Source organism: Hyaena hyaena, unplaced genomic scaffold, assembly GCF_003009895.1.
Source record: "Hyaena hyaena isolate Hyena2069 unplaced genomic scaffold, ASM300989v1 scaffold_81, whole genome shotgun sequence".
In the NCBI taxonomy this organism is placed as follows: Eukaryota; Metazoa; Chordata; class Mammalia; order Carnivora; family Hyaenidae; genus Hyaena; species Hyaena hyaena.
This window is the reverse complement of record NW_024080714.1, coordinates 2,903,048-2,930,319: the sequence shown is the minus strand read 5'-3', so window position 1 is coordinate 2,930,319 and position 27,272 is coordinate 2,903,048. Positions and strand designations below refer to the sequence as shown.

Sequence of the window (27,272 nt, the reverse complement as noted above, 5' to 3'; positions counted from 1 at the left end):
GAAACAAAGGATTTCATAGCCTTGGTGTTTCATAAGTGATTATGTAAAGTTTGGAAAGATTTTAAAGAAAAATACTATTGGCAACAAAAGCCATTGTTCTCACATTATATGAATTTAGCAACAAGAAATTATTGAAAATAGCCTGACCCACCTATAAACTGAGTGATCGTAAAGCTTTGGTGGTGAACCATTATTTTGGAAATTGATTCTGGGACAGCCCCCCCCCCCCCCACAAGGAAAATCAATGTTAGGACACAGAGACAGAGAATATCAAAGAGAATAAATTAATTAAGCCGAATGTTCCCTTTACATTTTTTTAATGTTTATTTTATTTTTGAGTGGGGGAAGGGGAAGAGAGGGAGGGAGACAGAGACAGAATCTGAAGCAGGCTACCGGCTCTGGGCTGTCAGCACAGAGCCCAGTGCAGGGACTCGAACCCACAACCAAGAGATCATGACCTCAGCCAAAGTCGGATGCTTAACCAACTAAAGCACCTAGGTGCCCCAAAAATGTCCCCTTTAAAGATCTTTTCCACTTACTTGAAATTATAATAAGGGAAGTAACAGAATTTAAAAGGTCCTCAATTATTCTTACATTCAGATTTTCAAGTGGTACCTAAACAGTCCTTGTGACCCCTTTCATCCCTCAGTCGTCACCTTGAGGTAAACTGCTTCCTTAAAGCTGCTAACACATCTTATTTTGCCCTGAGGAGACCTATCAGTATTGCATGATTCATTTTCCCTTTTCTGGTACAAACTCTAGGAACATATGCTGGCAAAGGGCTCATCAAATTTTACATAATTAGTCTGAACTGCCTTCTCTGAACAGACATTTTTAAATATTGGAATTTTGTTTGGGATATACTCAGAAGTTGGTTGTTGACTAAGAACAATGAATATGAAGTTGACATAAATTAGAGCCCATTATTCCAAAGCATCTCATTTTGGTAGAACTCTGGGAACACATAAGGTGCTCAATAGTGCTTTGATCAATTGAATTACATAATTAATTGATAATTATGCAATGTAATAAGTAATTTGCTCAAAAATCACTGGTACCCGCCCCGTCCCTACAAGTTCTAAGCTCTAGAGACACAGCCTAAACCAGAGAGGTAAAGAATCTACCCTCAGGTGTTTACACTATAGTGGGTAAGAGAAGAAAAAAAATAATAAGCTCTGGTTGAAGGATTCATAAATTCCTCAGAAATGTTTTCCAATCTATGGTAAATTCATGCAGACATTTTCCCAAATTCTGTGCTAAGAGGTGATTACTAATAACAGGTGCAGAAGACTTAACTGTCTCTTTCCAAGGGAAAACGAACTCATTCTTTATTTTTCTTAGGCTGAAACACACTTTATATTTACTGAAACTTTCAGAAGCATTGTCTCACAAAAAGAGAAATTCTGGCTTTCAAGTATCATTTCCTGCAAAAGTAAATTCTGCCTAATCTAAAACCTGATTAGATCTTTGCTGTAGATATTCTCATGAAACCAAGTCCCAGAAAAGAAAGCTCCCTCTGAAATTTGCTCATGCAGGGAAAGACCGAAAACATATGATACAGACACAGTTACTTGAACTCATAGACACGAGGAACCATTCTGACAGGGAGGGGAAAAACCAGGTCACATTCAGGCAGGCAGACTGGATTCTCAAAGAACTGAAAAGTCTACATAATACATATTAAACCAGATATTATCCTCAAACCTCATCAGTTTTCATGAAATATAGAGTTGGTGGATTCACCATTTCTATGGGAGGCCAAAGGGCCCTAGGCTCTCTTGAATTGTTGATGCAACAGAGCAAATGAAATCAATCAACAGTTACTTACCTCCTAACCAATGCAGGTTTCTAGTAATTTTGAACAAAGATAAAATGCACAAAACTAAAAGAAACCAAAACAATAAAATGAAAGACAGTGAATCTAAAGGAAATTCACATTTTAGCCACACTCTTCCTCCCTCAGTTTACACCTTTTCTCAGTCTCCCAGGCTCCAAAATTTGGAATCATTCTTATTTTAGCCTCAAATGTTTTGTGTCTTATATTCAAGCACTCAACATAGTTTGCCATTTCTTGCTGTTAAATGCGCCTCACGCTTTCGCTATGTCCACTGCAGTCCAGGAGTTCATGTTTCATGCCTGCATTTTGTCATATCTACTTCTGAAAATTAGCTTCTGAAAGCTCCATTCTTCTCCAATACATCCATTTATTACTGCTACATGAATATTTCACTTGCTAATTTCATTGGATCATTATCAGACTCAAGAACGTGCACTGGCTCCCTACTACCTACTGGATCAAGTCCACATTCCTGCACTGTGCACTGATGCCCCCATTTACTGGCCCCGGCTCACCTGTAAATGGGGACACCAAGCAGCCCAGGGAAAAGTGCCTGGCTTTGGTATTGGTAGATCTTATGTTTAATCTCAGCTCTGCCACTTGCTCCTTACGTGATTTTGAGCAAGTTACTTAAATTCCCTAAGTTTCAGTAAACCTCCCTGAAATAATGGGAATAATAACATCTATCTTGCTGGGTTATGGGAAGTCAATATAATATCTAACAGTGGGTTGGCACATTCACTTATATTGTCATTCCTCTGTTCACATATTCCCTTGGACTGGGATGCCCATCCTCTACTCTCCTTGGCCGTAGGCGGGGAGGGAAACTGTCTTCAAAGACAGAGCTTAAGAGAACCTTCTCCCTGCAGATATTCTATATTCACTGCAACCCACAGAAATAATGTTTCCTGATTGGTAAAACTATGTTTACCTAGTCAAGGAAATCTTTGACCGAGAAAATCATGCAGCTTTGGAAAATAATTCTTTTAGGGTCGCCTGGGTGGCTCAGTCGGTTAAGTGTCCGACTTCAGCTCAGGTCATGATCTCATGGTTCGTGCGTTTGAGCCCCGCGTCAGGCTCTGTGCTGACAGCTAGCTCAGAGCCTGGAGCCTGCTTCGGATTCTGTGTCTCCCTCTCTTTCTGACCCTCCCCTGTTCACACTGTCTCTCTCTCTCTCTCAGAAATAAATAAAACATTAAAAAAAAAGAAAATAATTTTTTTAAAAAGGTAAAACACACCTTCTTAGATAGGATAAAAAGAAAGAGGGGTAGGGGGAAAGAGAGATTTAAAAAAAAAAATCAATGGGGCAGAAGTCCCTTACATTTGGCCCAAAATATTTTCCTTCTCCCCAGAATTTACAGAATTCATCTGTATTGTCAATCTCAGAGCCACTTTTCTTTCCACAAATCTTTCTTTGATTACTTCACTTATATGACTCTCTCTCCTCTACCAGTCTAGAAGCCATTAATAGAGAGAAGAAGTGCAGTCCCTTATATATTTAATCCTTTAATGACATTTACAACTGTTTGCCCCAATTATTAAGACCTCACTAATACTGGTAGAAGGATATGCATTGTGGGTGGGAAGGTGGATGAGTAGGTGGGTGGATGATTAGCTTTTCATGGTGGGTTCACTTAAAAAGAAAATATTTTAAATCTATCCTCTATAACTAATATTTAACTATGCTTTATAATTAAAGCCTAACTTGTTTAGGCAATGCCTCCAAGCTGATTACCAGCATAATGCATATGTTATCTTAGTGTATTTTGCTAGTCCACATACACTCCTGCATAATGTAAGAAAATACATCAGTGAGATGACTTAATGCTCTTTGAATAGAAACATTTAAGAATTTCATGGGGCACTTGGGTGACTCAGTCAGTTAAGCATCTGACTTCAGCTCAGGCTATGATCTCATGGTTTGTGGGTTCGAGCCCTGCATCAGGCTCTGTGCTTGCAGCTCAGAGCCTGAACTCTGATTTGGATTCCATGTCTCCCTCTCTCTCTGCCCCTCCTTGACTTGTGCTCTGTCCTCTTTCTCCCTCTCTTTCAAAAATAAATAAAAATTAAAAAAAAAGAATTTCACTAATTTTAAGTGAGTTATATAATACACATTCACTTTATAATAGGTCTTGGGTATACATAAAATCCACCATATATTTCTCAAGGAACTAAGCAAGATTTTAATTAAGAATTCTTAGAAAAGAGGGGTGTCTGGGTGGCTCAGCCAGTTAATGTCTTGGTTTCAGCTCAGGTCATGACCTCGACATCCTGGGATCCAGCCCTATGTTGGTGTCCATGCTGAGCATAGAGCCTGCTTGAGATTCTCTCTCTCTCTCTCTCTCTCTCTCTCTCTCTCCTCTCCCCCCCATGCACCTTTCCCTCATTCGTGCTGCTCTCTCTTTCTAAAAAAGAGAGAGAGAGAGAGAGAGAAGAAAAAATAAAGAAAGAAAAAAATTCTTAAAAAAGGAAAATAAGTTCCAGCAAAAGCAGAAAAATCTAAAACCTTAAAAATAGAAGACACTTTCAATGACTAATAACATCTTTAGGGCTTGTCACTGTTTTGTAGGGACACACCTGAAGGAAAACAGTAATTCAGAACTTCGCTTCTCCTTCCCCAGAGAGAAGATGTTGTTCCCAAACGTCTCTAGCTGTGTCTAGTGTCCAGGTGAAGTGCTAGCATCTAACCAGAGTCTCCCGGGGAAAACATCTGTCTCCCTTTCTACATTTTCTGCCCCCAGTCGGATCAAGATCAAATTGATCAAGATAACCAGACCTTTGTTTATAGCCAGTGGCCCTGGTTAGAAATAATCTTTTATTTATTTATTTTTAATGCTCATTTAGTTTTGAGAGAGAGAGAACAGGGGAGGGGCAAAGAGAGAGGGAGACACAGAATTTGAGGCGGGCTCCAGGCTCTGAGCTGTCAGCACGGAGCCCAACGCAGGGCTCAAACTCATGAACCGTGAGACCATGATCGAGCCAAAGTTAGATACTTAACCTGACTTAGCCACCCAGGCGCCCCTAGAAGTAATCTTAAAAAACAACCTTTAATACAATGTTACCAAATGGGAGCAGCTATGTGGGACCTACATGGGACCATGGAACCCTTCTAGCAAATCTCAAATTGCACCTTCTCCTGTACCTATTTTTAAGAATACGAGTAGAAGTCTCTTTACTGGAAAAATATTTTCCATTAAAAGCAGTCCTTATCCAAACCATTTCTCAAGATCCCCATGGGGAATGTAAATGCTAATGATTCCTAACCCTCATTTCATGAAATCGGCAAATATTAATCAAATGCCTAGTAAGTGTCAGCCACTGCACTAAAGATATACTTGTGGTCCTGACCTTCAGAGATTATCATCAGTTACAGAAAACAGCAAGCCTAACAAACATGGACACGAGAGGAAGAAGGGCATAAAACTAAGAAAAGTCAAGCTTCTATGGAAGCAGGCAGAGGTGCCCTGATTTAGGTCAGAGGATAAGAGAAGACCATGTAGAAGGAAGGCTACTACTTAAGCTAAAATTTGACTTCTAAGGAGGACTTAGGTCAATAGGACTGTGTGAGAGAAAAACTTTTGGGCTTGGAGACAAAGGTTTTTCTGGACAGAGAAACAGCATGTGTAGAAAGGCTCAAAGAGAGAGCCAGCATATGTGATGCTAAGAAGGAATTGAAAGAAATTCTGTAGTTGGATAGAGAAGGGGGTGTGGGAGGGGAGTAAATAAGAGAGATACAGGTCAGGAGACTCTCACAAGCAAGGAAAGAGATGTGTACTTTATCCAAGTGGGAAGGGAAAACAATTGTGTGGATTTCAAATGCAAGATTGCAAATAGCCTGGGTATTTGTGGCTCGTAAACTTGAACATGGTTTTATAAGACCTGGCACACATTCCTGTGTGCTGTATCACATTCTAAGCACATAACATGGGGTGTGAAAATGGCAGATGAGTGTCTGGACTTGACCTTTCTCAAGGAAATCCGGGTAGTGTTGTTAGAAGCAGCAAAGTGTCACGAAGGAAGAAGGTACATCACGAATCAATTACTGGGTAACAAGGGGACAAAAAGGGTGCCCGGAATGGTGAGGGTGATGTATCTGAGAGCAAGAGACACACAGAGGGGTCCGGGGAGATAGAGCACCATCCTTTCATCTGAGAATGGCCCTAGGCTTCATCTCTAGAGCTATTCTCTCAGAACCCTACTGAAGGCTGTCATTTATCCTGGTGCCTGCATGGGGTCAGGCCAGCATATGGTGACAATTCCGGCTGCGGAGCCAAAGGGGAGGAAGGTGATCTGTTTTCCCTGCTTCCTACTTCCATCACGAAACTATACACACAATCTTCCCTGAGTCTCAGCCTTCCCAACTTCCAAACGCGGTGACAATTACTACTTCAGAGGGTGTTTTTGAGGAGTAAGAAAGAGCATGTGTTAAGGGTACCTAGACTATCCCTTGGCATCATAGTAGGCATTCAGCAAGAGGCAGTTCTGGCTGGGATGCTATTGGCTCCATTACCTCCCAGCAGCAGGCCATGGAATAAAGAATAGAGAATAGGGAAGAGAGAATAAGAGGTTTGCTCATTAGGCATTAAGTGCCTTGGGAGCTACTTTGTTGAATCTGAATTCCTTATGTGGCAGAAAGTAAATAAATGTTCTTAGCTTGAGGACATGCGCTTGGTTCTTATTTCACAGTTGAGATTCACATGGGTACCAGGAATATGACTGCTAATTAAGTATTCATTGAGTAGCCTTTTTTTCCCCACAACAAACATATAATTTAGATGTCAGGGTATGCACACATGCCCACTCCCGTGGGTGTATGTATGTGTATGTGCATAGAAAGAAAAAGAATGAGAATTCCCCTATAATAGAGTCATAGAATTAGGGAACTGGTGGTCCCTCCGTTACATACCACTAGTTTCTTAGAATAACTCCGAGGCCAGATAACAGTAAACTTATTCTCCAACCAATATCGCTAATCTAATTCTATTCAAGTACACAATTTGCTACCTGAATATTGCTTTATAAGTCTGCATGAAAGCGAATGAGGATCGGGCACCTGCGTGTGTCGGATGCTCTCTCCTTTACCTCTTCCCAATCTCATCTCAGATGACACTGCTGCTCCCTGTGGAAACATGAGATTCCTAATGCCTAAAACACGTAACTGTCCTCTAAGTCCCTCCTGTAAGAGAAGCTTAAGCCAAATGAGCCAACGAACCAAATCAGCCAAATCTGTAAATATGTGCACTTCAGAGGGGGGGGCGTCCTTCTTCCTTTAAATTCTGTGAAGATGGGGACAGCACTAAGAACATATTTGCTCAATAATTTCATTGAGGAAAGTAATGCCATGCTTCTCTCTGAGTTTGTTCCTTCCCACGGATGTGCCATGCTCGATCAATACCCAAACAATCCTTCCAACAGCCTCTGGAAATTCCCAGAGAGCTATTAAAAGGTGTGTCAGTTAAGTCCTCTCAATTTATAAAAGATGCAGATTATCACTGGCTGCAACTACCCAAAAGCAAGAGTCAAAAGTAATATGAAACAAGAGGAAGAAATCTGTAATGACCTTAATTCCTCATAAGAGAAACTGCTGTTCATTTAGGAAAAATCTCTGAAGACAGAAGGCACGACCCCAGCCCTAGGTCACCTTAATTTGGGTAAAACTATCCCATGCTAAACAAGAGATGATGGATATACCCAAAAGGGGAAAAGAGACGGAAGATAGCAGGTACCTGCATACTCTGCAAGGTGATTCTTTCATGCAACCCTCCCAAATCTTCGATAAAGTTGTTACAGCTCACGAAAGCCTTAAAAAATATATATGTTTTATGGAATTCAATGAAGGACCTTGTACCATGTTTTGCATGGGGTGAAACCAAAGCAATTAGCTTGAGAACAGGAGGCTGGAGAGGGATTGTAGAGAAAGAAGCATGGAGAGGTGGGGAGGAGAGGGGGGTGTGAATGCTTATCCCAGAGCACTAGAGTTGAATTTGGGTCCAGTTCTACCAAATCTTTACAGAATAGGTGCCTAGAGCCATGGGAATAACAAATTTCATCTTAACAGCCAATGAATGTAAATTGATCCACTAAAAATCTTGCCCACAAAGTATACGCAGCACCTCTATTACATTTATGAAGTTCTATGCTCTAAAGCTCTGTTACTTGAGTGATGGGAGTCCACAAGCCATTTTAGAAGAATGGCATCATACAGAAAGGATGTCTCTTGCTTAGGGACAATTCCTAAGTAATTTCCCCTAAACTGCTTAAAGGACATCTATCGCTGACCTTCACTAGACCCCAAAAGAAACTCCAGCTCTCCCAGGATCACCAACTGGCCACTGGGGGTTAATGGAGAGAATTCCTATATGAAAAGTCTCTACTCATTCAATATTCAACAACATCATTGTCTTCAAAAGTGTTGCTAGCCAGGAACAATCAGCAAACCTTCCCACAATAACTTTATTTCCAGCCCTTCCCAAGAGAAAACCAGCCTGTGAAGCAGACCACAGAAGTGTACTGCTGATTAAGGATAAATCAGGCAACTTTCTTTTCAAGTGGTGTCTGATCATCATTCTTTAATGCCATCACCGAGCATGCCAAGGAACAAGAGAAAACAGTCAGCAGCCCAGCGCTGGCCCACAGATTAGCGACTCCCAAACCAACCCACTCAGTAAAGAAGGGGAGAGGAAAAAATAGTAAAGAAGGAGAAATGAAAATACATTCTGTGGACGGGATCAGTTTACACCCCAATAGGTCTTAAAGCAGATTCCTTGTTTTAGTAGAAATCTTAATAACATAAAGTTTCCATATAAAGTGCTGTCCATATAAATCTTGAAATGAGTACAATTTCTCATGGAAAAAAAATAAAATTCATAGATAGATATAAATTTGGACAGCCTTCTCCAACTAACGATGAGTCAAGCCGGTTGATTTTCTCTTCCATAAAATAGAGTGCATTAGCTTTCCTATCTATTGGATCAGAAAAGGTTTCTAGAACTTATTTATTTGCTCTGTTACAAGTTCCAAGAATAAAAATGAACTTTCCCATAGGAACCACCAGCTCCTCAGTGATCTTTCATCCATCCTTTGCCAGAGCAGCTGAAAAGGACAGCAAAGACTGTTCACTCACCATTTGGTTGCTGTACCAGTAGAGCGACGTTCCCTTCAGTACCACCCAGAACTTTTTCCATTTGTTGCTTAGGAAAGTTCCTTTTTCTTTTTTCTTGTAGAGCCACCCCTGGCAGTCAGCATGTCCCAGGTCTTTACAGGATATCCTCCTCCGACTCATCGTGAAAAAACCTGCAACAATTACATGAAAAGGTAAGGAACATTGTACCCTGTTGTAGGTGACTGAGTGAACAGTAACCATTAATTGTTTACCTCTTGGGAGGATTTTTTGCAAAAATTTACGCAAAGTAAATGCAAAAAAAAAAAAAGACAGAAGAGTCATTTATTTATTTTATTTTTAAGCATTCATTCGGTGCTTAGAAGGTACACGAGATGACCAAAGAAAAGGGAGGCTAACATGCAAGTGTTAGTCTAAGAATATTATTCAACAAGAATAAGTTGAAAAAATTCAAATCAGAAGCCTGGCAGGCACATCGTTGTACTAACGCAGCTCCTTTCAAAATAATAGCAGTCATTATGCAATAGATAGAGAAGGGTTAATGCCCACCTAAACACAGCTACCTCCCGACTCGGTGCCAGCTTTTCTAAGCTTTATTGACATACCACGAGGGATTAATCCAAATGAACAGCATGCCGTCATTTCTTAAAATCGATCCAAAAATAACCAAAAATTTAATCTGCCGTCCACCTTCTGATATGAGCATTAAGACGGACCAAAAAAAAAAAAAAAAAAATCTGATCCCAAAGAAGGCATCCGAAAGAAAACCCACACTCACGCACACAAAAACGGGATAAAGAAACAAAAGAGATCTAATTACCTTGAGTTTTCTTTCTCTGCTTCTGACGCAAGGGAACCTGCTGATAATGCAGGAAGGAAAGAAAAGAGGAAATTTCTGATTGTGTTGTAACATTTGTAAAGAGAGAAGGAGGGAGGGGGGTGGCAGTGTTTATGAGCAGAATGGAAGCTAAAAAAAACTCTCCAAGCAGCGCTAAAGGGGAGCTACTCGCTGAGGCACAAAATGTGCTAATTAGAATGGTATACGTTGAGCTGAACCTGAAGAAAGATACAAAGATGCGTAACTCGGCGTTTATCACTAATGTTTCCTGTTTCCACCACAGACAGTTTTAATGCTGCCACTTCTGTTAGGGCCTGACAGTATGCACTGAACTTCTTAAAAATAGTGAAATATTTCCCCCTTTGACTTTTTTTTGTGAGAGAATCAAAAAAGAGATCTGGCTTCTTCTGCAATTTTTTAAAGAACACCAATGAATTAAATAAACCGGGAAGATAATTGTGATGTCCCAATATTACAGGTTCATATCAGATTATTAAATCCATGGCCCTGCCCCCACCTAGGGTTACACCAACACCACATGAATTAAATATCCCAGAAAAAGAACTTCCACACCTCTTTTGGTGACATCTAAGTAACTATCAATCCTCCTTATCAGGAAATTCTTATCTATGGCCAGATTCAAATTACTCATCCTGTCTTTAAGCATCTCTGAATATTTCTCACCCGTTTTACAGAAGATACGTTAATTTCAACTTCTATTTTATACCCACTCTTCAAATATTCAAACCGGACATAAAATAATATATCTGCTACACACATCGTTCACAATACATTTTAAATAATTTGTGTAAGGTCAGACTATGGACAAACATAGATATAGCCAAAAAAAAAAAAAAAATGCTTTCAAATGACCGTGTGTGTGCATGTGTGCGCAGCAAGAGAGACATTTTAGACTGAAGAAGTTCCACTTTTTCTACACATTATCTAAGCTGAATTTATTCAGATTTAAGAGACTTAATCTTTAATGTTAACAAGTAAAGAATCTGAAAATATTGTACAGAATTACAAGCAGCTCTAATAGTTGGCATACAATCTTACCACAACATTTTAGAATACAGATATTCCTGGCTAGTATTCTGCATACCTAACTATTGACCTAATAACTCTTGTATATGGTTCTACAATATGTTTGAAGAGGGCATATGATATGGGGAAATGGTAGGATTTGTAAATCCAGGGGCTGGCCAGGTAGCTGTATTATCCAGGAAAAAGTCAATTAACCACTCAGAACCCACTTCCTTGTTAGCAAAATCAAGATATTTCTAATAATCCCAATCCTATAAATCTTATAGATTTTTGACAAGATTGCATGTGAAAATGCTCTGAAAACCAAAAATCATTATATAACTATATTTCATTTCATATTGCATTATTACAGATATAAGCAAATACTTATACTAATAAAAATTGCATCATTTTTAGGATAAGTGGGACTCGTATTTCCTTCAACCACAATGATGAAGTCAATGTGCTTCAATTATTTTTCCTGGGAAATCTCATCCTGACTTTTTATTTTATAAATGTTAGAATAAAACTTTAGTCCTGAAGGAATCAATCATCCTTGTGAGAAAAGGACATAACAAAGGCAGTGTCTGCCCTAAGTCTTAGGCAAGAATACATTTATTACAGTCCTGACCCCTGACTAAAATTTAGGCATATTGTGACAACAAGGTAGTCTCAGCTCCTCTTCACCAAATGTCACTCACTCTGACCTGCAACTTGATCTGAAATTCCCACCATTCCCTCCAATGGTCTCCTGGGGTCTTTTTACTAAGCAATTATCTGAGATCACGGAAACCAAAAAGAAATATTTTAGCCCAAATAGGTGTATCATTTGGACAGTTAAAACTTAGGTAAGAGCCAGGACTAAAGACAAAGAAGTAAGTAAATTTAGATGTGGGAATAGAAGCATTCCTATAGGGTCCTGGCCCCAAATGACCAAGGTCAGTCACATTAGTACATAGAAAAAGAGTGGCTCTATGAACAAAGGAGAGGAAAGTCACGAGAAGAAAGCTGTAGAGTCTGTAAAGTCAGGCACCATTGGGTCCATGTCTCCTGACTGGGAACAAGTGAATCTCCTCCATCCACCCCTTATGAACTCCAATGGGACTTGGAACTCTCTAGCTCCTCCATCCAAGCTTAGGGCCAGCTCGAGAGAAAGCCTGAAGGAAACTATAGGTTTTGACTCAATTTTGCCCAAGATCAGCCCTTAGTGTTTGCTGGAATCTTGTGCCCGGGCTGGGTGGGCTTGGGAGCAGGACAATACCTCAGAGAGAGCAAGCACTCAACACCAAGAAGGATTTAGACTTTTTTTAAAGGGGGACAAAGGAGTTCAGTCATTGAGGATGCTTTCCTCCAACAATATTTCCCCTAAGACAAATTATTATAAAACCTGTATTAACTTTTAAAACTGTTTTCCCCCAACCAGAAAGACAGTGCATATTATAGAAATAACAAATTATAAGAAGTTCCAGTTTCACCTAATATATGTGAATTTGAAACCTAAATTGGTTTAGATGAGAGAATGAAAACAATCTTGAGAAGTTCAGTGACTTTAAGACACACTTTACTCCTCACAACAGGAAGTGGAACCCACGAACTAGTCAGTTTCAAAAAGATCTTATATGTGGGTTTTTTTTTTCACTAGGTAAGTGAAAAAAAGTCAAACAACCAGTTGAGCAATTTATGAGATGGTTTTTCAATAGTGGAATTACAACTTGTTATCAGAATAAGTATCCAGAGCCTAATAAGCTCTTCCCATTGGGATGCTGAATTTGCACTAACTTGATTCTAAAATTGGGGGGGGGGAATTCTTCTTTCAAATATATATTTCCTTTTTACTGGAAAGCAATACTTTTATTTTACAAAATGGTTGCAGAAATTCACTTGGTTATTAATCATTCAAAAGCACATAAACATACAAAGGAACCAAAACAAAATATACAAAGGGACTCTCCTTTGGTATTGAATGATGGTGCTAACACCCGTTACAGAGTAATTAGTATAGTGACTTCTAATCTATATAGTAATTGTCAAATCCCGCAGTCACCATTTACCTCCATGATATATTGAAATTCACGGTAAAATGGTTTGTCACTTCATGAAACTTCATAATGAGTCTGGTCTTTAGCAAATTTGTACAGGGATAAGCTTGTAAATGCACCGTGATTTGTAGCATTTACCAGTTTCCATGGTGTAAAGCCTGGTATCATTGTCAATTACAAACTACCAATACTTTAACCAAGCCACAAAATTCCTAAGTATTTTACAGTCAAGCCAATTCCAGCAGACAGAGCTGTTAGGAACATTTCTCCACAAACACCTTTCCCCCACATAGATCGTGTCTCCTTCCTGGAAAATTAAACTCAACTTTATAAAGGGAATCTTAAGGCTTTTAATTATTAAAATTTTACCCAAGAAAATACATGAAAAATTCACTCATTTTTTCAGAAGACTAGCCTACCTTAAATATTACTTAATAATTCATGTGAAAAAAATAGTAGTAAAAATGGAGTCAAATAATAGACATTCTAATAATACTATAATAGGAAATAAAGACAGCTAGAAATATATATTTTTTATTCTACAGCTTATAGAATGTTTGCCATGTGCCAGGACTGCCCTGCATCTTTTCACAGACACCTGGATTGAATCTTCACAATAATTATGGCCTAGGTGCTCCCCATCTCACGGAAGAAGAAAATTGAAGCAAATGGAGGTCCTGTATTTTGCCCAAAGTCATAAAAGTAAATGGTAACGTGCAAATGTTTGTTTCAAGAATAAAACTCGCCTAGTGGTAGCTTCTTACGATATTTGTGCTTGTTGTTGATATTATGTAAAGGAGTGGGACAGGGAATGTGAGCAGGATGCACAGAAGAGAGATAGGAGAAGGAATGAAAATGGGAAGACTAGGCAGAGGGGAGAGAGGAGCTGGAGAAGGGAGGAGGGGCCGGAAGGGGAGAGTGAGGAGAGGGAAAGAGCGAATGCAGAAAGTGAGGGAGAGTTAAATTCCAGGGAAAATCCTTCAGTTTCGAGCTTAGGACAATTGGATACATGACAACAATAAAGACAGCATGGTTTTAAATATGCATGTTCAGTAGTAAACATCAAATTTGATGTACACATGAGACATCTAAGTGGAAATGCTCTGTGTACATTGCACTTAAGGGTCTAGGAATTTGGAGAAAATCTGGAAGAAGGATATAAAATTGGGAACCATCAATGTATATAGAGTACAAAACTTGAGCTTGGGTAAGATCAGTCATGTGTGCAGAATGACAAAGAGTTGAAGTCAGAATCTGAAGGGGATCCAATATAGTATATGGTAGCAACAACGAAACAATCAAGGAAACTGAGCATAACAGCTAATGAAAAGATACAGAAGATCAGAAGACGGGTTGTCCTGGAATTGACCTAGAGATTTGAAAGAAAGGTGAGTCCAAAACATCAAAAGCTACCAATGTAAAAAAGAAAGATCCACTCTCAGATAAATACTCCAGCCCAGAGAAACACAGGCCCCTATGCACAATGGAGATCGCAGTTTGTTAATTGTTGTAGAACACCTAATGTGTTTTGGTATGTGAGTGGATAAACAGTGTCCGTTTCCTTCAATGCCATGCTTTATCAGAACTAGTGCTACGTGGGGGAAACAATTCTCGAAAACACTATGTCGAAAATTAAATGCCTATATTAATTCTACTGTTTATAATGTTAAATATTGCTTATAAATACTAAAACTGCATGGAAATGATAAACATCACAATGTAACCTGGGGTAAATAAGAGGGAAAAGGATGGCATCAATAGGAAAACATGACTGTGTTTGTATTTTATTCCTTTAAAAATAATAAAAAGTAAGAAAGAAAAGAAGGAAGAAATATATACTCAATGAGCTATAATATGAATGTTCTTTAACTTTTTGGATATATTCCAAATTGCTTTCAAGGGTTCTACTTAGAATCTCCTGCAATATATAAAATGTTCAGCTCTCTGCAACCTAGAGAACTGTTCGTGTTCTATTTCAGAATTTAAAAAATCCTTCTGTTTCTTTTTCTTTTTTAACTATTCCACTAGTTTCTGCTCTTAATTTATTACCCCTATATCTTTAAATTTCTGTATATTTACTATGTTATTCTTTTTCTAATTCTTGAATGTGATATTTACCTCATTTATTATTATTCTTTGCTTTTAATAATACATTTAGAGCAATATATTTACATCTCAATTCTACCTGAACCTCCGTTTTTCAATTCTAAGTCATTTCTCTCCACCTCGTGAGATATTCTAGAGTGTACTTGTAAGTTTCCTAACATATGAGAATTTTCTACCATTTTTCTCTTTTTGAGTCCTAATGTCATTGCTTTTTGTTCAGAAAACACGATCTTCATGATATCAGCTTCTTGAAATATGCTGACATTTATTTATGACTTGCCATTCAAATTTTGTAAGCATTCTATTTAAACCTCAAAGTTGCTAATTTTGTTTTCCAAATATCCCGTCTCTATGTAAATTTTGTTGCTAGAGCTATAACTTTATTAATATTCTTATTTTTTTTTCTGTGTGGCATTTTTGTGTATACAGTTTTATGTTTACTTTTTCTGTTTCTTTTATGAACAGCCTATAGCCAGACTTATATTTTTTAATATGATTATATATGCCTCTTGATAGATGTTTAATCTACTAACATTTACTGGAATTTCATTTTGTGTTTTCAGTTTACATATTATTTTTTCCCTCTCATCCATTTCCTTACAAGCTATTCCTCTGATGCTCAGTGTAGTATTTAAATTTAGTATTTCTAAATTCATCATGAATATGTCACATAATTCAGCACATTTTTAACTCCTGCTTCAGTGCCTTCTCTCTTGGTACTATATGCTAGATTTTTGTTTTTCTGTTAAAATGTTATTATTATCAACATTACTCATCAATAGACAATTAAGTTTAGTGCCATATGTTATCAATTTCTGTAATCAACTTTGTTTCCTTTATCAAATATCTGCCTGTTGGGTTCACTTTTCTTTTTACTGGAGTGCCTCCTTTAACAGCCCTTGTAATGACGATTTGTTGGTAGTAAATACTTATCATTTATCTAAATAGTAATGTCTTTATTTTACCATCAAAATTGAATGATAGTTTAGCTGAGTATAAAATTATTTTCACCTGGCACTTTGGTGATTTTAATCATTTGTCTTCTATCATTTATTGTATTGATGAAATTGCTATCAGTCTGTAATTTTTGTATGTGATCTTTTCACTCTTTGAAGACATAGTTATTGTCCTTGATATTATGTAGTTTTATTACAGTGTATCTAGCTATGGACATATTCTTATTTATACTGCTCAATCCTCAGGGTGAACTTTTGATCAGAGAATTTGTATCCTTTCTTAAGCATGGAAAATTAGCAGAAATATTCAATAATGCCTTCCTACATTTTTCTTCATTCTCCTCTTTTGCCACTACTGTCAAATATATATTAGTTCCTTTTTCTTAATATTTAATCAGTTTCTCTCAGTACCACATATGTCCTGTATACATTTTTCAATTTACCAATATTCTTTTTGAAATGATCCAATGTTGAGTTAATGCCATTTGCTGAGCTTTCAATTTCAAAGAATATATTTTCACTTCTAATACCTCTAAATATTTTCAAAACCCACTTATTTTTCATACTTTTTATTTGTACCAGATAATGTTTCAAAAATTTTTCAAAGATACTTGGAGTTTCATAGTTAATTTTTCTGTCAGATTTTTAAAATTGATTTCAAGTAAAATAAAGTTACCTTGGAATTTTTATTGTATATTCTATCTTTCTTGGCATTTTAAAAATATGTTTTGTAATTTAGGTTTGCAGAATATAAGTAGAGAGGTTTTGAGTATCTGTTCTCTCTCTCCCTCTGTGTGTGTGTGTGTCTCTCTCTCTCTCTGTCCCCCTCTCCTTCCCCCTTCCCCTATTGTGCCCATGGCTCCCTTTTTTTTTTTTTATCAGTTTGGAGATAGCCTCTGCTGGGTGTGGAATCAGCCCTGCAATCATGTCTTGAGGTGATCATAACAAATATTGCATAGCCAGTCACTGATCTAGCAGGTGAGTAGGTTCAGTTCTTAATTCTGAGGCTGTTCCTGTCTCCCCACTCCCTAACCTTTAGGTGGTTAGTTGCATAACCCCAGCCAGTGGTTTGACAATTGTTTTCTTTTCATCTTCAGCACCTTTCACAAGCGGGGTGGCCCGTATTTATTTGTCATCAAGAAGTGAATGTAGCTCTCCTCACATTTAGTAGAGCATTTTTTTAACCCCCTTCACCTGGTCCAGGAGACAAACTACTTCCTCCCTCTGGACAAGGTACCCATTAGTCCCATAGCTCCCGTCTTGCTTGCTGCTTATCATTTCTGCTCCTCAGAGATGATTGCTACGTTTTTCAACCTATCTGTGCTTTTTTGGTTTTCCCTATTTCTCTATATCTAGCATTGCTCTGTGTTTACAGCATAGTATGATATCACAGTGTGAACTCAGGACCATTACTGAAAGAAACCAGTCATTTCATTAATAAGATTCTATTTTGAAATCCCAGCTCAAATGATAAGAAATTCTCTTTCCATAGTAGCCTCAATATGCTATCAAGTCATCCATTCATTTCCTTTCCTGGCACCTTAAATTTTATTCTTTTATGCAGAAATGTCAAGTATGTTGACAACTCCATACTTCTGAATGCTTTCTTCCCTACCCAAGTTTTCATCCTTTGAATGCTTACTCATCTTTCTGACCCAAGTCAAATGCCACCTCATCCATGAAGAGTTCTCTGACTTTAGAAGGCAGTTAGCTCCATGATAATCTTATATTCATGCAGCAATATTTATTTGTAGTCGCTGTAATAATTGCTTCATATTATCTCCCAAAAATCTTCATGGTAGGTACTATTTTTATCTTCCTTTCGAAAAATGAGGAACTTCATCTCGGTGTAGTTATGTAACATCTCCTTAAAGCACACAGAACTAGTAGCAGAGCTAAGACTGGATCCCAGGCCAGTAGGACTCCTAAGCCTGTTGTTTATCACTATGTTACTTGGCCTATTCTGTCTTCTATATCCCACCACACTTCACTGATGGCTCTGCAATGGATATCATAATTCATGTTTATATATCTGTGTAGTACATACGTGATGGTAACCCTGTCCACCAGATGGTCCAACCCAGAACCTGTGAGTAATCTCAGGCCTTTCCCCTAGTTCACATGTTTATTCGATCATTGTCCCTGTTCATTTTGATTCTTCAAGTTCTCTTATCTTTTATCAACTCCATACTTGAATGACTACAACTCTCTACAGACTCAATGATTGGCCAAGATTTCAAGATAGAATTGATGTTCTTGATCATGTCATGACTTCAAACTCCAGCACCTAGCCCAATGCCTGACACAGAGGGGGCATTCAATAAACATTTACCAAAAGATTAACAGTGCCTTATGTCAACTTTTACTTCACATGCCACCTTACTAAGAGTCCTGACACACATGGAGATTTAACAAATATCTGGAAAGACATCTACTGCTTAGGTTACATAGAGCTGAAAAATGACTCTACTAAATAACATCAGCAGAGCTAAGCAACATGAAGATTGGCCCCAATACCTTCCTTGCCCCCCCCCCCCCCCCCCCCCCCCGCCGCCCCGCAAAGCAGCACATGTGTAGAGAAAAACTTCTGGTATTGACTGACACTAAATGTGACCCCACCTGCAGTGTTGACCCTTGATGTTTCCTTGAAGGTAAAATAACCTCGTGCTAAACAAATCTCTACTTTTATCTAAAACACCATTTCTTCAAAAACTATCGCACCTTTCTCCAGAATCGTGTTTAACCATATCCCCCAAATAGTAAGAATCCGAAACCAAAGAAATAAGAATGCATGGGGCAAAAGAAGAAGACTGGAAGGAGGGACAGAAGTTTTCCAGTGGCAGTTGGCAAGACCCTACCCGGTAATCTACTCCCCGGACCGCTGTCAGGCACTGTTTCACTGGAAGTCCTACGAGGAATGGCAACTATGTTAAACGGCCTCCCAAGTCCGATCTGCAAGCCAGGCCTGTGCCCAGCAGTGTTGGCATCACACACTTATGTTCATGTGGCCTAAATGAAGACGTTGCCAAAAAGTGAGCTCTTTTTAATCAAAAACGTGCAAAATAAATTCCCCACTTCATCTCCGAATATCACCACAGCCCTTAGACATACATTATGGGCACAGAGTTTGAGCGAGGAACAGGCAGATCCCCATGGGGACCAGAATCACGTCTAGACTGTTCACCACACACGGAACACGATGCCCACACATTCTGTAAGTAATGAATGCAGAGCTTTCTTGTGAAGGAAGCACAACAAATGCCAGTTTGCTGTTAGACAAATCATCCCACAGACAACAGTGCAGGCGACAGCAAATAACCCAGACACAGCACCAGACGTAGATGTCCCTCCCCATTCAAGGAGCCTGATGTCTTCATTGAACATGAAAACTGAGCAAAGTTACCATGATTCATAGGCAGAGTTTGCTGTTTCAGGACAAAGTGTTCACTTGACATTTTATTTTCAGGCAGTATTTAATAAAATTATTTTATTTAAAACAATTCTTGAGAAACCGCTGTTATAACATTCTTATCTAAGATGAATCTGACCATTTCCTCCCCACGAGAGTCATCCCTGAAAGTAAGAATTCTCAGAAGCTTTAGGTAAAAGAACTACATACAACAGTAAAAGATATGGTGTGTCGCATTCCCTCTGAGCCTTGTCATCTTCAAGGTAAGGCTATTTTCCTTTCTTAGCCAAAACATTGTTACTAAAATCTGAGAACAGAGAACTTTCTTAATCAAGCCTTTAAGATTTATATGTGCTAGTTGTGATTTGTTTGTTTGCTTATTCATTTATTTCTTTATTTTGGTGAGAAACTAATCATAACAAAAATAAGCAATACTGAGTTAGTATATAATACTGTGTTATCACCACAGCTTGATGTATAGAAAGCCTTATAAATATCGAGAACACCACAAGTGGATTCTTAGAGATGTTTAGGGATTGTGCCAAATCTAATCATTATGTTGTAGATTTCCCAACAAGCTATGACCCAGATCCTAGAGATGATGATGCTAATTCTTTCTTTCAGGCCACAGTTTGGTAAATTGTGGCTTTTGTTTATTCAGCCACCAGTTCTTGTACAATTACTCAGTGCCAAGGACCCAAGATTCAGAGGCAACCAAGCTCTCACACAGCTTCCAGTCAGACGCAGAAAAGAGAGAATTGAACAAAGATAATGAGGTCCACACAGAAGTGCCTTTACCCAGGACCAGGGAGTCAGGGGAGGTACACTGCAAGTCGATAAAAACAAAGTCCTGAAGAATGCAGGCCTGAGCATGAGAGTCTCTAAAACAGGGATATAGGTGTGAACCAGAAAACACCGACCACAGAGTACTGGGGAATAACCACACTGAGAGTAGTAAAGCCAACATCGCACAGGACCTTGTAAGTTACATTTGAAAGTATAAGGTTTATCCAAAAGTCAATGAGAAGCCATTGAACAGATGTCAGCAGGCAAGGGGCACGATGTCATTTGCAAAGAAAGTTCACTCAGTCTGTTGCATGACAGGTGGATTGGAAGAGGGCAGGTGCAGAGGCTAGGATTCCAGCGGAGAGACGGAAAGGCAGGGCTGTGCCTGCGAAGGCGGGGAAATACCAAGAAGGTAAAACAAGCAGAACTTGGTGAGTGAATATGTTTGGTTCTCTGTTAAGCTTTAGTTCTAAAAATTCTGTTGTTTCTTTCAGAGGAGAGAAAAGGCTACTATCAGATAATGAACAACTCAACTTAAGCAAAAAAATTGCTATTCTACCACACACATAATAGAATCTCAGATGCTTAGACTCTAGCTTCTTGAGCAGTTTCATTGGCATAATTTACCATACCAACCTCAGTAACTATCAGGTCATGATCAACAAAAGTGCCTTCAAAGTACTGCCCTTCACCCCTGCCAATGGTAAGCTCCTCATCATAAGAACCAAACAGAGTGCTCAGCACATATAGCTCAATAAATGTTAGGTTAGTGGAAATGAAGTGTAATTCGGGATGTGATTAGGTCAAATGTGTCAAGCCTACTGAAACTACCTAGCATAAAAATAGGTCTCTTGTGCTACATTTTATTTAGAGAACAAATGACAGCAGAAAATTGAACTAATTTTCTGAATGGAAATATAAAGTAGGGTAACCACTGAAAAGCAGCTGGAAGAAATGCTTAAGAGAGAGGTTTATCTGTGCCGCCTAGACACTGATAGCTGTGAGATAAAAATAACAGGTAAACAGGCACAGGAGGAGAGCTGAGCTGATTAGGTCTGGGAGTGGAGGATGGCTCAGGAAATAAGAAAGACCCATAAAGAGCCAGAGCTCCCACCAACGAGGGTAGAATCCACCTGTGTCCAGGTTCAAGGGGAAGCAGGTTCCATATTGCAGCGGTACTGGCTCTCATTGGGAATTGTGTGGGTGGTAGGTTAGTCCTCTGGTAATCAAATCTTCAGTGTGCTCCGATAGCCAGGGTTACACTCTCCTTAAGATGTGGAGATTCTAACACATTTCAAGCCATAATTAAATCTCCAGCTCCTACCTAGCACAATGGGTGATACACAACAGAGTCCGGAGAGGTAATTAGAACTTTAAATGAATGTTTGAATGAGTGAATGAATTTCTTAAAGTGCTTAAGTGCTCTCTTACTATTTTAGTTTCCATTTATTCTTAAACATAGAAGATGAACTCCTTTCAGTTGGAACACTACGTTCTTTCAGTAGAAAAGGGAAATGATGTAAGAATTAAACCGCCCATTACTTTTCTCAAGGATCTAACCATTCCAGTTCTTCCTTTCCATTTCTTTGCTCTCCATAGAACATGTCTTTATCATCATATGCACTTTTTCTTTTTAAAAAATTTTTATAAATGCCAGGTACTCTAAACGTTAGTGTTCCTGACTATTTTACAAATCTGTGATGCCCATCTTCTTTTGCCCTTTACCACGGGACCTTCCTTTGACACCCTACACATACACCTTCATATTTAATCCTGGCCAAGTCTCCAACTGCAGCCACATTTATTCTCTTAGGTGTTTCTCTTCTTTATCTTCACCATGGCTATTCATATTTCTACGATCAAACAGCACCTACTCATTTGTGTCCAAGGGATCACATTTTCCTTTTCTGCAAGTTTTAGATGGCAAATTTCCCAGGGTAAATAACTAACTATAATTTGTGTTTTCATTTTTCGTTTTCTGCAGTCCTGTCTCCCAAAGTTTCCACCATTTTCATCACTAACAAGCTTTTCCTTCTCATTTAGAATTAGCATCAGAATTAAAGTGCTCTCATTGCTTTCTCTGTTTCTGGAATAGGAAATTGTTAACAAAGCAGAGAATTAATCAACTGCCCTGCTTTTTAGAAGGTGTCCTTTCCAGGAGCTTTCTAGTTCATTCCATTTCTCCATCACTATTCCTACAACCTGCCTTGACATCCATTTCCTAATTTGCATCAGGAAACTATGGACATGTTCCCTATTTGGCAGACGTCTATGCTGTATTCTCCCAACACCCCACTTCTGGTTCTGCTTTTGGCTCTTCTGAAAACTCTATCCTATTCATCCATCATGAGGTCATTAGATTTGCCAAAAGATACACACTATACAGTCCCACACTACCCCACACCCCCTCCTATTAGAAATATCATGTTAATGATATCAACTGTTTAATCTTTTCTACATAAGTGTCCTTAGTCAATAAATATAACACACTTGCTCAATGGATTTACCTAAATATTCAAATTTATAGCTCTAAAAGTATTTTCAAAAGAACCTAAACTTTCAGCATAGTGATTACCAGAATTTTTCTCATTGACATTGCATGAGAAGTTGCACTATTACCATACTTGACCTAAAACACAGAGATAATTTATGTATCATATGTTAAAATCATGGTTATGATTTTGATCTTTAAGAGCAAATAGCCAGCAGTCTTAAATGCTTGGTGATCTTAAGAAATCCCTGAATCCCAATAAAAGGACCATTGAATCTCACTGTGGCCAGTGAAATGGAGGAAAATAAATAGCTAGCCAAAGTCAAGATCCACTTGCTTAGTTGTTTACTCATTCATCAAACCGACAATTAATATTTAAGTCTGCAGTGTCCTGAATGGTACTCACAAGAGCATTGCCATCAGTAGCCATGTATGATGTCAAATTGGTAAAAACAAAAGCTAGAAGAGAAAAAAAAAAAGAGTTTCAGTTAAATGTGTTCATAAAAGCATATTATCTCAGGGCACCTGGGTGGCTCAGTCAGTTTAGTGGCCGACTTTGACTCAGGTCATGATCTCATAGTTCGTGGGTTCAAGCCCCATGTCGGGGTCTGTGCTGACAGCTCAGAGCCTGGAGCCTGCTTCGGATTCTGTGTGTGTGTGTCTCTCTCTCTGCCCTTCCCCTGATTGCTCGCTCTTTTGTCTCTCTCTGTCTCTCAAAAAAAATGAATAAATGTTTAAAACTTTTTAAAAGGCATATTATCTCTTTGATAGAGGGAGAGGCATTCTATTTTGATTGATGAATTTCATGATAAAAGCATTTAATTAAATGGCCTTTTAACACAGAACTATTTAAGGCAACATTTAAAACTGAGTTCATAAAAGAAGCCAGAATTCCATATGTACATGGGTCAGTATCCTTTCATGTCTATAGTAAGACATGCAGATTATTTACATACTTAATATTGTGTTATATATAAACAAATGCCTCTGAAAAATGAAAATGTTTTCCTCTTTATGAACAACACAGTGTAAGATGTGGAAATATTTGATCCAATACTATCCGAATTATATTAGCTAAACAATTCCAAAAATGTAACTAATCCCCATGCCTCAGAAATCCCAACATTAGTATGAAGATGAGCCCCTTTTTGATGTATTACACTTTGTAGTAGATTACCTGAAAGACAAAATGCTCTGTAGTTTCAAGAAAGGCAGATGAAAACAAAAAGAAAGAAAACCCTTATTTTCAGACTTTGATAAGCAAGAAACTTGTTAAGCATCCACCAGCCACCGAAACTCTTCCAAAGCACAGAGCCTTTCACTCTCTTTCTAACACCAGAGATACAGACCCATGCACTGTGTGACTTTATGCCTTACACCAGTGATTCCCAAATCTCAATGAATGAACACCTCTTTTTAATGTCAAAAATGCCGTATCTATATTACGTAGATATGAATAAAACATTTATTTGTAAAATGCCAAAGAGAAAACCACAGTAAAAATGATTGACAAATTTAATCACTTAATTTTGATTTATTTTAAAACATAGACTAAAACCTAGGTAAAAAACTCAAATCACAAGCTGCTGAAAATAGCTGCAATATATTCTTAATACATAAGAATCAATTACAAAATGGGCAGAGGATGGAAGTATCCATTTTTCCAAAGAAGACATACTTATGACAACAGACACATGAGAAGATGCTCAACATCACTGATCAGGGAAATGCAAATCGAAACTACAAATGAAAAAAAAAAAGCTATCAAAACCTATGTCACCTTACACCTGTCAGAATAGCTAAAATCAATAACACAAGAAACAACAGGTTTGGTGAGGAAATGGAGGAAGGGGAACCCTCTTGCACCACTGATGGGAAAGCAAACTGATGCAGCCACTGTGGAAAACAGTATGAAATTTCCTCAGAAAGTTAAAAATAGAACTACCCTACAAATCAGCAGTTGCACTACTAGGTATTTACCCAAACAATACAAAAGTACTAATTCAGAGGGATACATGCACTGCGATGTTTATAGCAACAATAGCCAAATTATGGAAACAGCCCAAGTGTCCATCGACTGATGAATGGATAATGAAAAGGTGGTGTGTGTGTGTGTGTGTGTGTGTGTGTGTGTGTGTGTGTATACACACAATGGAATTCCACTCAGCCATAAAGAAAGAATGAAATCTTGCCATTTGAAACAATGTGGAAGGAGCTAAAGAGTAATATGCAAAGCAAAATAAGACAGAAAAATAAATACCATGATTTCACTTAGATGGTGGAATTTAAGAAACAAAACAAACAAGCGAAGAGGAAAAGAACAGAGGGAGGCAAACCAAGAAACAGACTCTTAATTATAGAGAACAAATTGATGGTTACCAGAGAGGAGAGTGTGAGGGATGGGTGAAATAGGTGATGGGGATTAAGGAGTTCATTTGCTGTGATGAGCACCAAGTGATGTATGGAAGTGTGTAGCATCACTATATTGTACATCTAAAACTAATATAACACTGTATGTTAACCGGAATTAAAATAAAATCTTTTAAAAATCATAACTATAAAGAGTTCTTAAACACAGATGAGAAAACCATAAGCCAACTAATAGAATAACAAGTGAAAAAAATTCAAAAAATAAAAATACAAATGATTGATGTTTAACCTCATTAGCAATAAAATAAGTGCAAAATGAACCACCAAGATTTCATTTTTAACCCTCAAGATTAGTACACACACAAAAATTAAGTAGAAGCCACATTTGGTGAAGGTGTGCTACAAAGAATAATTTTGTGTTGTTGAAATGTCAAATTATTACAGCATAGCAAGAGGGCAACTTTCCAAGATGATGATGATGAAAATCAATGACCACCAATATCTGCTGAGTCTCTACGATTTGCTATCAATTATGCTACACACTACCAACCTAAACATGCAAAGGGTTTTATAATGTGGTCTTAATGAAAAAACATAGGTTAAAAAATGTGCAGTGTGATCCCATTCATTTTTTATCATTAAAAAATAGGTTTCTATACATACATCTCATACACCAGTGCATTGAGGGAGGAGAGTCCGAAGATATTTATGGCAAAATGTGTATAGTAATCATCTATGAGAATTGGAATATCCATGTAATATATTGTTTGCTCCCCTAGGTATTTATTTCCTATAATAAGTATTTATAAAAATGTTCAGATAAAATGCTATAAATATTTTATTGACTCTTTATAGCAATGTATTTTTAATATCCACTGATTGAGCAAATACATTATAAACAAAGCTGGTTTAAATTAAGCAGCACTTTTAGATAACGAAGCTTGTAAACTTATAGAAGAGCAAAGCTTTGAATTGGTCTGGACTGGATTTTTTTTTTAACTTTTTATAATTTATTTTTGAGAAACAGAGAGAGACAGAGTATGAGTGGGTGGGGGACGAGCAGAAAGAGAGGGAGACACAGAATCTGAAGCAGGCTCCAGGCTCTGAGCTGTCAGCACAGAGCTTGATGCGGGGCTTAAATTCATGAACCATGAGATCATGACCTGAGCCAAAATTGGATGCTTAACTGACTGAGCTGCCCAGGAGCCACTGGTCTGGACTGGATTTAAATTTCAGTTTGCCAATTTACTGTGTAATATTGGGCAAATGACTGATATTTTGAGACCTTAGGCCTCTCATCTGTGAAATGGGCACTGTAAGAGTATTTCTTTCTTTTTAAAAAAGAATTTTTTATGTCTTTATTTTGAGAGACAAAGACAGAGAGTGAGCGGGAGAGGGGAAGTGAGAGAGAGGGAGACAGAATCTGAAGCAGGCTCCAGCCTCTGAGCTGTCAGCACAGAGCCTGATGTGGGGCTAGAACCCATGGACAGGGAGATCATGACCTGGGCTGAAGTAGGACACTCAATCGACTGAGCTACCCAGGCGCCCCTGGTATTTCTTTGTTAAGGTCAGACAAAAATGAAGTGAGAAAATATCTTTGTACCTGACATGTAATAAGTAGTCAATAAATTCTTTTACTTTCATAAAACATATTTATGCCTTAAGCACACACTTATTAAAGGTCAACTATATATACCCTTTAAATATGATATAAAGCATTGCTGTGTAGCCTTTCCTGATTCAGAGGGCTTACCAGTCCCTCCCCTAGAAATAATATAATGGCTACATTTATTGTATTTATTAAGCCATGACTACATCTGCCAATTCATGACTTTCATGTCTCATGCCATCGGATTGTTAGAACCACCTAAGAATAATCCAGTATTATTACTCCTATGTCTTAGATGAGGCAATTAGGAAACTTAGAAGAGGAAGATAGCAAATGGATATTTCCAGATTCAAACCCAGGCTCCACAGCTACTCTCTTAACTCGTTAACCCTCGTCCCCCCCAACAGGACAGTGTTCATAATTAACCCTTCAATAGCCATGGTATTTTATATAACATGATGCTGTGGACAGGTCTCCCTGATTGGACAATGAGAATATCAAAGGTAGAGGCCAATCTAGAGGCCATGTCTCTGGGCCTATCCCAGGGAAGCACATAGCTTAGTCAAGAATTGTCAAAATGATTTTTTTAACTAACAGATCACACCCTCAGAAAACCTTCTTATTTCAGTGGAATTCTGAATCCCTTCACTCAGCCAGATTTCTAATAGCAAAACAAGCCAAACTG

At 38.2% G+C, this 27,272-nt stretch overlaps 1 protein-coding gene across 3 annotated transcripts in view; it reads right to left on the bottom strand.

Annotated features, from left to right (window-relative positions):
• IPCEF1 (interaction protein for cytohesin exchange factors 1) overlaps positions 1-27,272 on the bottom strand; it is a 182,609-nt gene that overhangs the window by 66,082 nt on the left and 89,255 nt on the right. The window contains exons 3-5 of one of the 3 annotated variants that reach the window (XM_039234090.1): positions 23,015-23,067; positions 9,778-9,814; positions 8,961-9,130 (exon numbers count right to left, since the gene is read on the bottom strand). In XM_039234090.1, the coding sequence (XP_039090021.1) occupies positions 8,961-9,130; positions 9,778-9,814; positions 23,015-23,038 (231 nt within the window). In that variant the 5' untranslated portion in view covers positions 23,039-23,067. Of the gene's footprint in view, positions 1-8,960; positions 9,131-9,562; positions 9,638-9,777; positions 9,815-23,014; positions 23,068-27,272 lie in introns of those variants that run through there. The other 2 variants (XM_039234091.1, XM_039234092.1) reach the window with 2 other exon arrangements.